This window comes from Solanum pennellii, chromosome 3, assembly GCF_001406875.1.
Source record: "Solanum pennellii chromosome 3, SPENNV200".
Taxonomy (NCBI): domain Eukaryota; kingdom Viridiplantae; phylum Streptophyta; class Magnoliopsida; order Solanales; family Solanaceae; genus Solanum; species Solanum pennellii.
The window spans coordinates 13580694-13595592 of NC_028639.1; the positions used below are offsets into that span (position 1 = coordinate 13580694).

The following is a 14899-nucleotide window of genomic DNA, read 5'->3' on the forward strand; positions in this document are numbered from 1 at the left end:
CCCTCTGCCCCCCACTACCCCCACCCCCTATCACCACCACCCAAAAAAAAAATTATTTTTAAAAAATATTTTAAATTTCATAAATTATTTTGTATTTTAGTAAAAATAAAAGATATTCCTCAAAAATATTTTTCATTCATAAATCAAACACAAAATCATTTCCAGAAAATATTTTCTACTCACCAACCAAACATGAGAAAATAAGTCCACAATCTACTTGTTTTCCAGGAAAACATTTTCTAGGAAAATATTTTCCAAGGAAAACATTTTCCTTCATACCAAACTCACCCTAGATGACAATTTTAAAAAAATGTTAGTTATTATGATATTAATGATTTAGATTTATTTTTTGAATTAGAAGTTTAATAGAAATAATACAAGTTGAAGATTATAACCTAATGAAAATACTTGATGAAATAAATTAAAAATCTTTGATTCTTTTTTAAATACACATATTGCTTATAGGATAATATTAACAGTTGTTGTAATCGTTGGCTCAGCCAAAGAAGTTTTTTGAAATTGAAATTGATTAAATCTTATTTAAGATCAATAATCTCAAGAGATATTGCGTGGATAACTGTATTATCAATTGAAAAGGAATTATTAAAACAAATCGATTATAAAACAGTAAGCGTCCAATCTTGTTGAGTCAGTTCTGCTCCCAATTCAAAATTTTAAATCCAAAAATTTTATATGAGAGTTTGTCGATTTTATATAGTTCCGATCGTTCTTCATATCCAAAGTTTTATGAACGTACTTAGTTAACCCAGTGTTTTGGCTTCAAACAATTATCAACCAACATTATTCAATCAATTTAAAATCCAAGATCCAAGACAAACATAGAAAAATGTCAATGTTTTGATCCATTCAATGGAGTTTTAAATTAGTAAAACTAATGAAGAAGTTTATAATAAAATATTCACATGCCAAATGCATGAGCTTCATTAGTCAACATAGATGTGGTTGTTGTTTTGTAAGAACGTATTATAATTTTAATTTTAAATAATTTAAAAGGATGATAGGATTCTCGAAATTGAAGTGTATAGTGACAAATTTATATATAAATATGAGCGAATTTGACTATTTTCTCTTTTATCTAACTTCATAAAATAAAGTATGATTTGTTTTAGATGGCTGGACACGTGGTTTATTCCCTTCTTTAAATTATCATTGTTCATATGGCTTGTTGTTTATATTTTGATGCATGATTTTCTTTTGTGACGACCTTATGCTGCCTGTTGTTTTTGTGAGCAATGGATACAATACATATAAGTTTGAACAAAAGAGATTACATGTTAAATTATGATTTTATTCCTATTATAAATTAAAATGTTATAAAATATTTAACTATTTAATTTAAATATTAAATTGTTTCAATTTAATTAACATGTTAATGACTTTTGTACTTTATTAGATTAATTTTTAACTAAAATATATGATTAAGTAATACTTATCATCTATAATCTATGTGTATATAATAAGAAATTTATAGCCATATATCATATCATTGTATTATACTAAAAGTGAAAAGAATGTTAGGCAAAAATTAGATTACCGTTTTGTCTCAATATCAAATACAAATATTAATTAATCATTGTTAATTAAATATTAACAAATAAATTTTAATTACTACAAGGTAGAGTTACCTATTAAGCAAATATTAAATTTATCAAAAATTTCCGGTTACAATTTTATTCTTGTTATATGGTGATTTAATAATTAATTGTTATAAGTAATTATTATTAAGAAGATAAAAAGACTACTAATTATATTGTTCGGTGAATTAAAGGTAAAAATCAAAACTTACATAATTAAGTAGGAAACTGATGAATCTCTTTTATTTTTTTTCTTTCATCTCCTTTCACCTAACGTTTTCCTATTTAAAGTCACCTATAAAGGAAAATAAATTTACAAATCTCATATCTGATCATGTTAATGTCAATTCTCTCATATAACTTAAGATCATTTTCTCTTCTTTGATGTATCATTTCTTTTTTCTTTTTTGATCTTTTTTGGTAAAAGTAATAGACCACAAAAGAAAAGTTATCATCAATCTTTATAGAATTGTTAAGGGCAATAACATTATTGTTGTATTTGAATTGAAATTGTTATGATCGGTTGATTGATTGATTGTAAATAATTTTTGGAAGGAAATAATACTTTTTTTTATCATGTTGATAAATTACTACAAGCTAATGAATTATTTGTACTATTTTATGTGAAGTGTTGATCACTTGTAAGTGATTTTTTTATTAGTTTTAAATGTTCTTTTATAATATATTTTTTTAGTTAATATGGTCTGTGTTCATATAATTTTAGTCTAGATTACAATCAAATAAATATTACTTATGCAGAGGTTTATAATTATTGGCACGGAACATGTACAATATTGTATTTCTTATTTTCAAAAGAAAATAAAAATTATCCAAATGAAAGATTAGATATATAATTATAAGTTAAATTATTTGTGTTTTACCTGGATAATATGAAATATTTGGTAGTTATATAGAATGACTATACATGCATTTGTAATTAGTTCATAATTTCAGTATATTCCCTCTTTAATTAAAAATAAAGTGATCTAAAAGCACAAAGTTCATTATCAATGATCCATATAAAATTAGATAACTATTTCAATTTTCAAACACTCTTACTCCAAGAGTTGTTTGTGTAACACTAATTGGTGAAAATTCTTTCTATATCCATCATCATTTATACTTTTTAGTGCAACAAAAATCCTACAAAAAATTATCTTTTATGAGTCAAACATTATAATAAGATGTCCTAAGGACTTATACGGAGCACAATTGTCATATACTATAAGTTTATAGCCATGGGTACACTTGGCTACAAGCACGACACATATACCGATAAACTAGTATATGTATATGAATAAATAAGAATATGAGAAAAACAATCAAAGTAGAATTTTCTTATTGGTTAAATTAAAACCAAATCATTAATTATTGCTAATTGATTAACCAAAAATCGATAACAATTATTTTATTGGGGTTGTTATTAGATCAATAAGCAATAAGCATGTTTAAAAATCAATAACGGATAAACCAAACAAACCAACTAATAAGCATGACATTTATATAAATAACGTATATGTTTCTTGTTTTCAGGGGTAGGAATTTTGTCAACTCCATATGCTCTATCTTCAGGAGGATGGTTAAGCATGATTCTTCTTCTTCTTATTGCATGTGCAACCTTTTACACATCAATATTAATTAAGAGATGTATGGATTTTGATCCAACTACAACAAGTTATCCTGACATTGGTGATCGTGCATTTGGAACATCAGGAAGAATATTAGTGTCAATATTTATGACTCTGGAGCTTTACTTGGTAGCAACCGGTTTTCTGATTTTTGCAGGGGACAACTTGCACAATTTGTTGCCAGATGTTAATTTTGAATTTTGGGGACTCGGAATTGGTGGGAAACAAAGCTTTGTGTTGATTGTTGCTCTCGTCATATTGCCAACCGTATTGTTAAAGAACATGACTATGCTTGCATATGTATCAGCCTCTGCAGTTTTAGCATCTCTCGTGATTATTGGTTCAATTTTATGGGCAGCAACATATGATGGTATTGGATTTCATAAAAGTGGAGTAGTTGTGAATTGGGGAGGAATCCCTACATCTTTCAGCCTATATGCCTTTTGTTACTGTTGTTGCCAATCTGTGTTATGAAAATCAGAAATTACTGGTTGTAATAAATCATTCAGAAACACGAAGTAACTGAGATTTCTAGAACCAGTAAATAAGATGAACAGAAATTTATTTGTAAAAAATAATTGAATCTGTAAAACTTACCAGAATCTGGAATACTCTTTTTGATAATTTAGGAAGAAAATCAAGTCCACTGAATTCACAGTGTCCCCTTAAATTATTCCCCTCTAGTATCCGAGGTTTGATTTGGAATATAACCTCCCAGGGTAAAATGATCTTAATCAGCAGAGTATAGATACCAAAAACACTACTGTCAGCTAATCAATCCACAGCAGGATAGTACACGAAGAAATATTTGTTTAAGAAGAAGAAGATCAGAAAATTTGTTTTTTTTTTCTGAAGACTGAATGGTATTTATAGGCAAGAAGAATATATTCTGAAAGGTTGCAACCCTTTCAGAATTGACATGACCATTAATGAAAGGTTGCAAACTTTCAAATGGTATTGACTGTTCCTGAAAGTTGCAACCTTTCAGAACAGTGGCGGGAATTTTAAAATATAACGGAATTTTAAACGGGTCACGCGCGCGGATCCGAGTCGGGTCGGGTTAACTAAAAAGTTGAAAACATTTCGGTTAACTTCTGTTATCAACTAATTAATTGAAAATAATTTTTGGCCATTTAATTAATTAAATAAATAATTAAAATAAATTTGTCCAAAAAAATTATCTCTCGATCGATCATTTGCCGAAGCCGAAGCCGAAGCGAGCGACAACGACGACGGCGCGAGGGGGGTCCCTCTTTCCAACCCTTTTAACAATTAATAGGAGTGTTTATTTATTTAAACTCTCCTATTTTCATTTCCATTACCGATGAGGGACTATTGCCTTTTTTCATTAAAGCATTAGAGGACTTTTCAAGTTCCCAACCTTTCAAGTTCTAAACTTTTCAAATTCCTCTCCTTCCCTCTATTTCCCATCAATTCTTGCTACATACCCAACAATCCCCTACATTGATGGGGAATAGTTATAACATAGAAATGCACGGACAATTGTGTACTTTACAAGCAAGGATTAATTGCATCTGGATAAGTAGGTTTCCCCTTGGACTTTCCGTAGTGAACATATGTCGGATATACTCGGTCAATCGGTAGATGTGATATCTTTGAACCGTCGAACTTTGGTGTATACCTAGACAACCATATGTCACACAATTAACCCTTTACTGTTTACGATTCTTACGGTTGTGGTCGTTTCAGCCATGAACACCTCCTGGTTTCATGAGTGTATAGAGAATAGGCTTTTGACATAAAATTCTCTTTGAAGCGGCTTCCACTTCACACTCACATAGGTGATTTCTAACCGTGTCATCTCGTAGATACACTATTTGGTCAAATCTACCAAACTTAGCAAATCATTAAAAACTTTAAGCTTTATTACCTCATTAACAAGCCTTAAAGTCTTAACCTTTTCCTGAACATTGTCTTCATCATGAGAATGGATTGAGTTAATTGACAATGTCGAACCGTCAGCCACAACTTTGTTTTTCTCCTTGAATCTAGCTCTTGGGATCTCCAGTCTGCTAGATAGAGTTACCGTCATGCTGACTTGTCCTAAGCCGTAAACCCATTCCCTTAGATGATCTTTCAACTGCCTCTCTCACTAGGCCTTTCGTTAGTGGATCTGACACATTATCGCTTGACTTTACATAGTCAATTGTGATAATTCCACTAGAGAGCAGTTGTCTTACGGTGTTATGTCTACGTCGTATATGACGAGACTTCCCGTTGTACATAACGCTCCCTGCCCTACCTATTGCTGCTTGACTATCGCAATGTATGCAAATTGGTCCAACAGGTTTGGGCCAGAATGGAATATCCTCTAGGAAATTCCGGAGCCATTCCGCTTCTTCACCAGCCTTATCCAAAGCAATGAATTCAGATTCCATTGTGGAGCGAGCAATACATGTCTGTTTGGAAGATTTCCAAGAGACAGCTCCTCCACCAAGTATGAATACATAACCACTCGTGGATTTTACATCATTTGACCCGGTGATCCAATTTGCATCACTATATCCTTCAATCACAGCAGGATATTTATTATAATGCAAAGCATAATGTTGTGTCCATTTTAGATAACCCAACACACGTTTCATAGCCATCCAGTGAGTTTGATTCGGATTACTAGTGTACCGACTCAGTTTACTAATAGCACATGCTATATCTGGTCGCGTGCAATTCATAATATACATCAAACTTCCCAACACTCTGGCATATTCCAATTGAGAGTCACTTTGACCTTCATTCTTTTTAAATGTACAACTTAAATCAATTGGAGTTTTGACTACATTGAAATTCAAGTAATTGAACTTATCCAATACTTTTTCAATATAATGAGATTGAGATAATGCTAGTCCCTGGGGAGTTTTGATAATCCTGACCCCTAAGATCAAATCAGCAACTCCTAAGTCTTTCATATCGAACTTGCTGGACAACATGCGCTTAGTAGCATTTATATCGTCAATTTCTTTACTCATTATTAACATGTCATCAACATACAAACAAACAATGACTTCATGATTCATAACGTTTTTAATGTAAACACATTTATCACATTCGTTAATCTTGAATCCATTTGCCAACATTATTTGATCAAATTTAGCATGCCATTGTTTGGGTGCTTGCTTGAGTCCATAAAGTGACTTCACAAGTCTGCACACTTTCTTTTCTTTACCAGGAACTATAAACCCTTCAGGTTGTTCCATGTAAATTTCTTCCTCTAACTCTCCATTTAAGAAGGCTGTCTTTACATCCATTTGGTGGATTTTAAGATCATGCACTGCTGCTAGTGCTATTAACATCCTAATTGATGTTATCCTTGTTACTGGAGAGTATGTGTCAAAGTAGTCCAGACCTTCCTTTTGTCTGTACCCTTTGACTACCAGTCTAGCCTTATATTTGTCAATAGTCCCATCAGGTTTCATTTTCCTTTTAAAGATCCATTTTGATCCTAAAGGTTTATTTCCTGGAGGAAGATCAGTCAATTCCCAAGTGTGATTGCTTAAAATTGATTCAATCTCACTATTGACTGCTTCTTTCCAATAAGTTGACTCTGACGAAGACATAGCTGCTTTAAATGTTTGAGGCTCATTTTCAAGCAATAGTGCTACAAAATCTGGTCCGAAAGAAACAGATTTTCGTTGTCGAGTACTTCGCCTAGGTTCCTCACTAGTTAGAATATTTTCCATTGATTCTTCTCGTGGTCGTTTAGGTCTTTCACTTGTTGACTCACTTTCAGTTTTATATGGATAAATGTTTTCAAAAAACTCTGCATTATCTGATTCAATTATCGTATTAACATGAATCTCAGGATTATCAGATTTGTGAACCAAAAATCGACAGGCTTTACTATTCACAGCATACCCAATAAAGACACAATCTATTGTTTTGGGTCCAATTTTAACCCTCTTAGGTAAAGGAACCTCTACCTTGGCTAAACACCCCCACACTTTGAAATATTTCAAGTTGGGTTTTCTTCCTTTCCACAACTCATATGGAATTGATTGTGTTTTTCGATGGGGTACTCTATTGAGTATTTTATTAGCTGTAAGGATGGCTTCCCCCCAAAGATTTCGCGGTGAACCAGAATTGATCATTAAGGCATTCATCATTTCCTTTAATGTTCTGTTCTTCCGTTCTGCCAAACCATTTGACTGTGGTGTATAAGGTGCAGTAGTTTGATGAATAATACCATATTCCAAACATATCTCTGCAAAAGGAGATTCATATTCTCCACCCCTATCACTCCGAATCATTTTTATCTTTAGATTCAATTGGTTTTCCACTTCATTTTTGTATTGCTTAAATGCATCAATTGCTTCATCCTTACTATTAAGCAAATATACATAACAAAATCGAGTGCAGTCATCAATAAAAGTTATAAAGTACTTTTTTCCACCACGAGATGGTGTTGACTTCATATCGCATATATCTGTGTGAATTAAGTCTAAAGTTTTAGAATTTCTTTCAACAGACTTGTAAGGATGTTTAACAAACTTACTTTCCACACAAATTTCACATTTCGACTTATCGCATTTAAAATCAGGCAATACTTCTAAATTAACCAATTTTCGCAAGGCTTTGTAATTAACATGTCCCAAACGGGCATGCCATAAATCACTTAACTCCAATAAGTAAACAGAAGCAGAATTTTTATTGATACTGTCAATAACCATTACATTTAGTTTGAAAAGACCCTCATTGAGATAGCCCTTTCCTATGAACATTTCATTCTTACTTATTACAGCTTTATCACTAACTAGGACACACTTAAACCCGTTCTTAACGAGTAGTGCAGCAGAAACTAAATTCTTCCTAATAGTAGGGACATGCAGAACATTGTTTAAAGTCAACACTTTGCCGGATGTCATTTTTAACATTACTTTGCCAGTTCCTGCAATCCTTGCAGTTGCTGTGTTTCCCATGAATAAATCTTCATCGTACTCAGCAGGAGTGTACGTTGCAAAGGCTTCTTTTGCAGAGCAAATATGTCTAGTAGCACCTGAGTCGAGAAACCACTCCTTGGGATTTCCAACTAAGTTACACTCTGATATCATTGCACACAAGTCATCTGCATCTTCCATCTTTTCCACGATGTTTGCTTGACTTTTGCCTTTGCCTTTGTTTTTGTCCTTTCTTGGAGCATGACAATCAGAAGATCTATGACCAGCCTTGCCACAATTATAACAGTTGCCTTTGAATTTCTTCTTGGCCTGTTCTGACTTCTGCCCGTTGGACTTCTTTCTCTTTTTGTCTTTGGTAGGAGCTTCTTCAACAATATTAACTCCAATGATTGTTGAACTCTTACGCGACTTCTTTTCGGCATTTCTGTTATCTTCCTCAATCTTGAGCCGAATCACAAGATCTTCAAGCTTCATTTCTTTACGCTTGTGCTTTAGATAATTCTTGAAATCATTCCACGAAGGAGGCAACTTCTCGATCATTGCAGCCACTTGAAAAGCTTCATTTACTACCATATCTTCAGCAATCAGATCATGGAGAATAAGTTGAAGTTCCTGCACTTGTGATCCAATAGTTTTACTATCTACCATTTTATAGTCTAAAAACTTTGCGACCACAAACTTTTTCAAGCATGCATCTTCTGTCTTATATTTCTTCTCAAGTGCATTCCACAACTCTTTTGAAGTTGTTATTGCACTATAGACATTATATAAGTCATCCTCTAAAGCACTCAAAATGTAACCTTTACATAGGAAGTCTGACTGTTTCCATGCTTCAACAATCATAAATTTTTCCCTGTCTGGCATATCATCAGCAGGAACTGGAGTATCTTCACTTGTAAATTTCTGCAGACCAAGAGTGGTAAGCCAGAAAAATACTCGTTGCTGCCATCCTTTGAAATTCACACCTGTGAATTTACCCGGTTTCTCTGCTTGTGATACAAGAGTTCGGGTTGGTGCAGCAACAGCCACTGTAACACCAGTGTTTTCCATTTCTGATAAACAAAATTGATACAATATAAGTAAGCAATAAATTATAATTGCAGACTTAAAGGAGTATAAAATCACAAAGATTTTTGTCTCCACCAGAAACGCAGATTTAAATTAATTTCCTTAAGATTGTTGCCAATCTGTGTTATGAAAATCAGAAATTACTGGTTGTAATAAATCATTCAGAAACACGAAGTAACTGAGATTTGTAGAACCAGTAAATAATATGAACAGAAATTTATTTGTAAAAAAAAATTGAATCTGTAAAACTTACCAGAATCTGGAATACTCTTTTTGATAGTTTAGGAAGAAAATCAAGTCCACTGAATTCACAGTATCCCCTTAAGGAAATTATTCCCCTCTAGTATCCGAGGTTTGATTTGGAATATAACCTCCCAGGGTAAAATGATCTTAATCAGCAAAGTATAGATACCAAAAACTCTACTGTCAGCTAATCAATCCACAGCAGGAAAGTACACGAAGAAATATTTGTTTAAGAAGAAGAAGATCAGAAAATTTGTTTTTTTTTCTGAAGACTGAATGGTATTTATAGGAAAGAAGAATATATTCTGAAAGGTTGCAACCCTTTCAGAATTGACATGACCATTAATGAAAGGTTGCAAACTTTTAAATGGTATTGACTGTTCCTGAAAGTTGCAACCTTTCAGAACAGTGGCGGGAATTTTAAAATATAACGGAATTTTAAACGGGTCACGTGCGCGGATCCGAGTCGGGTCGGGTTAACTAAAAAGTTGAAAACATTTCGGTTAACTTCTGTTATCAACTAATTAATTGAAAATAATTTTTGGCCATTTAATTAATTAAATAAATAATTAAATTAAATTTGTCCAAGAAAATTATCTCTCGATCGATCATCTGCCGAAGCCGAAGCCGAAGCGAGCGACGACAACGACGGCGCGAGGGGGGTCCCTCTTTCCAACCCTTTTAACAATTAATAGGAGTGTTTATTTATTTAAACTCTCCTATTTTCATTTCCATTACCGATGAGGGACTATTGCCTTTTTTCATTAAAGCATTAGAGGACTTTTCAAGTTCCCAACCTTTCAAGTTCTAAACTTTTCAAATTCCTCTCCTTCCCTCTATTTCCCACCAATTCTTGCTACATACCCAACAACTGTGCCCACCCTGTTTTCCCAACTTTTTACACTTCAATGAATAAGCAGAAGCAATCTCCAAGGTAATGAATTAAATCATCATATCGTCCATTGGACATATCAGAATTGCTAACCCCTCTCTCTCTCTATAAATATTTATTGTTGCAGGTAATGCTCCTATGCTTTGTGTTTGCTACCATAACATATGCATCAATTGCCGCTATGGGGTACTCCATGTTTGGCTCAGAGGTTGAATCACAAATTACCTTGAATCTTCCAACTGGTAATTTTAACTCAAAATTGGCTATATACACTACCTTGATCAATCCAATAGCTAAGTATTCATTAATGATGACACCAGTGATCAACAAACTCGAGGAACGTTTTCAATCTAACAATAATAAGGAATCATCATTTAGCCCAGCCATCAGGATCACCCTGGTAATAAGCAGTGTGATTGTTGCCTTGACTATACCCTTCTTTGGTTATCTCATGTCACTAGTTGGAGCATTTCTTAGTGTCACAACTTCAGTTATGCTACCATGTTTGTGCTATTTGAAGATTTCAGGCACTTACAGGAATCTGGGATTTGAGTTGGCCATAACAGGATTCATAGTACTAACGGGGGTACTAGTCTTAGTTACTGGTACATACACATCTTTGATTGAGATAATACGACATCTTTAAAACGTTGTATTTTATCATTTTAATAGTCAGTTCTATAGTTTTTGATGGCTTTACTAATGAAAAGTACATCACATGCATGTTACAGATAATAATTTAACTTAAGCAAATTCTTGATCATACACTAAAAAATAGGAACTAACAAGTAGTGGTTAAACATGGTAAAACACTGAAAACGTGTCCTACTAAATACTAATACCACTAAGACAGTAAGCAAAAAATGAAAAAATTGACCAAGTAAATTACTCCAGCAGTAACAAGATTGCGGATAACGAGTGTCAATGTGCTTGGTTCTAATGTGAAAAGAAGGTTTCTTTGTCATAGCAATCGATGCCTTGTTGTCACACCAAATTTCAGCTGTACCAACATGCTCTTGTTGAAGATCCACTAACAATTTCCTTAAAAAGACAACTTGAAAACGTGTTGAAGTTGCAACCTCGTATTCTGCCTCCGAAGAAGAGAAAACTATTGTATCTTATTTCTTTGAGCTCCAGGAGATTTCTCTAGAACCAAGACTAAAAACATTCCCAGATGTGCTCCTTCCACTATCAAGGCTACCTGCCCAATTACTATCAGTGAAACCAATTCATCTGAAATCTGATACTTTTGTGTACCAAATTCTGTAGCTTTTTGTGCCATTAACATATCGCAGGATCCTTTTGGATGCACCCAGATGTTGCTCGGAAGGACTATGCATGACCTTTGAGATCAAACTGATGGAGAATGCTATATCAGGCATTGTGTGTGATAAGTAGTTTAGACCACCAACTAGGCTTCTAAAATAAGAAACATTTGTTGTACCTGTACCATCATCCAGTACCAAATTCTCATTCATATTCATGGGTGTGTGAGTGATACGCTCAAACTTACTTCTCAAATATGAAGTAAAGCGCCCGTGTCAAGTAAATAACCCAACTAGTGAGGTTGGGATCGTTCCCACGAGGAAAATAGTCTAGACTTAACTTCAACCTGTTATTACTATTGTTCGGTTGATGACTTCCTTAGAAAGTAAAAACATAAAAAGGGGGGTTTCTATTTCTAAATGAGTAAAAATAACTAACGAAATTGAAAGAGACACTTAACAGCTTTGAATGTTGGAGTTTAATCAATTAATCAAAGTAACTAGGGTTTACGTGTTCCCCACAGGTTCATAACTTGATAATTCTAACTATAACAATTCTTTCCTAGTATCTTGCATGCAAAGTGATAAGTTATGTATTTCTAAATCCTTGGTCCGGCATCTAGAAAATCTCACTCCGCACCTTGGTCCGGCTACGTGTGTTGCTTTCCTAACCCTTATCTTTACCTCATATTAAGCATCGTATTCGATATTTGACTAAGTTATTACCTCGTACCAATCAATACTAGCCTATTAGATAGTATACACTAAATCTATGTTGATAATTCTTTTCCTATTATCTACCTCCTTGGTCCGGCAAGTAGCATTAAGGCGAGTTCTAACGTTGATCATCCGTTAAAAAGACTTCTAAGCGAAAGAATTATTAATACATGCAAGACACTATTCTAGAATTGTAATTTTAGCTAGGGTTTATCTCATTATTTGCCTATGGTTCCCACAACCCTAGTTATGGAGTTTAGTTACTCATAGCCATAAACACAATACTCAAATATATTAAATAAGAATTCATGTACTTACTTCAATGAGAAAGAATAAAATCCAAAAGGTTGCTTGATTAATCACCAAAAATCACTTGCAAGAATTCTCAAAGTAATCAATAATCTCACGAAAAGTCTAGTGATTATCAAGAATCTCACAATACAATGTTTACCAATACGGAGTTTTAACAATCTAAGAGTCTAACTATAAGGTGTCTAACCTCAAAAACGAGGTTTTTCGAACTATTTATAAAAAAACAAAAACCTAATTAAACAAGAATTCTAATTGCTGGAAATCTGCCAAAACGCGGCTGGGTCGACGGACCTCGCGACGGACCGTCGTGGTCACAACGGGCCGTCGTGGACTCCGTCGTCCCATACTTGGTGCAATTTCTTCTGCTGCTTTCTTCATTCCCCTCGACGGCAAGTATGACGGACCGTCATAGGCACAACGGTCCGTCGAGGGTCTTCGTTCCAAAATACTTCAACTCTCGGAATCTGGGTACTGGGATCACTTCTCTGAACTTCACGACGAACCTGCAGGACGGACCGTCATAGCCATGACGGACCGTCACAAGCTTCGTAATCCCACACTTGGTCAGACTTCCCCATCTTCCTTCAGCAGCTGCACTACGCTGCCACCTACGGACCGTCACAGGCACGACGGACCGTCATAAGCTCCGTAGGTGGTCTCTTCTGCATTTTTTCGCTCAAAATCTCCGCATTCAGCTTTGGACAGATTTCCTGCAAAACAAAGAGAAACTTATATCAAAATTAGCACAAAAAGGCTTTCGGACACACTAAACTTAAGGAAAAAGTATTAATTATACCGTGAAACCACGGTATATCAACACCCTCAACTTAAATTCGTTGTTTGTCCTCAAGCGACGCACTATGACTCACTACACAATCCTTGTACAATAGTATCCATCCTTTGCAATCATTTGGCTATCAATCCCGATTAATCTCATCAAATCTATGCATGCTATCACTATTAGGCTTGAATTTTTGTGGGATCAGAACATGACACAGACTCACCATGCATTAACACCTATCCTCTTCAATTTCTCACCGAGGTGCTAACAATTCTGGTATTGCAACTAATGTCCTCACTTTAGAACAAAATCCTCATTTTTCACACAATGATTTCAGTTTGAGTATAAGGATTACATTTCAACACTCGCTCTCAGAACAAAGTCACACTCATTCATACCTATTGCCATAAGCTTGCCCTTATTTTCACTGCCTTAAGTTCGCTATACAACCCTTAGGATCACGATAGGACTTTTTTAGCTTGTAACATAGGCTCAGGGTCAGGTAGGGTACATTTTTAGGTATACGTTAGTGACTTTTTGCCCTCCTTGACATATCGGCTAAACCTTCCCTTTTTATCATCTTATCTCGCCCAGTTTCTCATATTCTTTCCCTTTGCTCAATTTTCTCTTCTTTCTTCATTTGTGTAAGTGATTTTTCTTTTTCTTTACTTTTCTTTCAACTAATTTTGAGTCACCTTACTTTTGTTCTTTCTCTCTCTTTTGTTCTTTCAACCCCACTTTCCAGAGCATTCCTCGTAATAGCCACCCTCAACTCATGGCTTTGCCATGAGTCAAGGTACACAATACCCAAGGTTGGGTCAGGGCCAAAACGAAGGTTGTTTACTGTATTAGCCACCCTCAACTTATGCTTTTGGCATAAGCTGAGGTGCACATGTCCAAGGAGGGACCAGGGCCAACACATTGTTCCCCGAAAAGATTAGTTAGGGTGAAAAAGAAAGGTCTAATTTAAGCTCAGATTATTTGGATCAAAGAAGGATAAATTTCATTCGGTTTCTTTTATTTGGGTTGGAAATGGGCTTTCTTGAATAAGGGCCTATGATCCTTTCCTAATTGTTTGTTACAGCTTACTTTTAGCAGGACTAACCAGGCAAGTTCTAGCTCAGTACCAATAGTGGACTATTCAAATTTCCTCACTCTCACTTGACATGTCATCACTATACCAGATTATTAGACACCTAGTTCGAATTAAAGACTTAGGGTAATGCAATGGTGTAACTCTATTTCACGCTTAGAGCCACACAATTGTCAGTTACTATGCCTAGTCATGCGTTATTTTCAGTTTATCAGGATATCATTTTAGCCATCATGCTCTAGAATTAAACTATGTACAAAAGATATAAACATGCCGGTTCAAAAAAAAAATAATCAGTCTTTTGGGGAAAAAGAACTCAGGCAAGAAAACCCCAAAAGAGGATAGTGAGTTGGGCTACTCAGACTTCACCCTAACACTCACTTTCCATTTAC

General features: G+C 34.5%; 1 protein-coding gene across 1 annotated transcript in view; it reads left to right on the forward strand.

The window, feature by feature from the left end:
* The window catches only part of LOC107013898 (amino acid transporter AVT1J-like), a 17326-nt gene extending 6341 nt beyond the window's left edge, over window positions 1-10985 (forward strand). The window contains exons 2-4 of the mRNA XM_027915485.1: window positions 3129-3671; window positions 10318-10380; window positions 10465-10985. Coding sequence (XP_027771286.1) covers window positions 3129-3671; window positions 10318-10380; window positions 10465-10985 — 1127 coding nt within the window. The remainder of the gene's footprint in view (window positions 1-3128; window positions 3672-10317; window positions 10381-10464) is intronic.
* Window positions 10986-14899: the final 3914 nt, after the last annotated feature.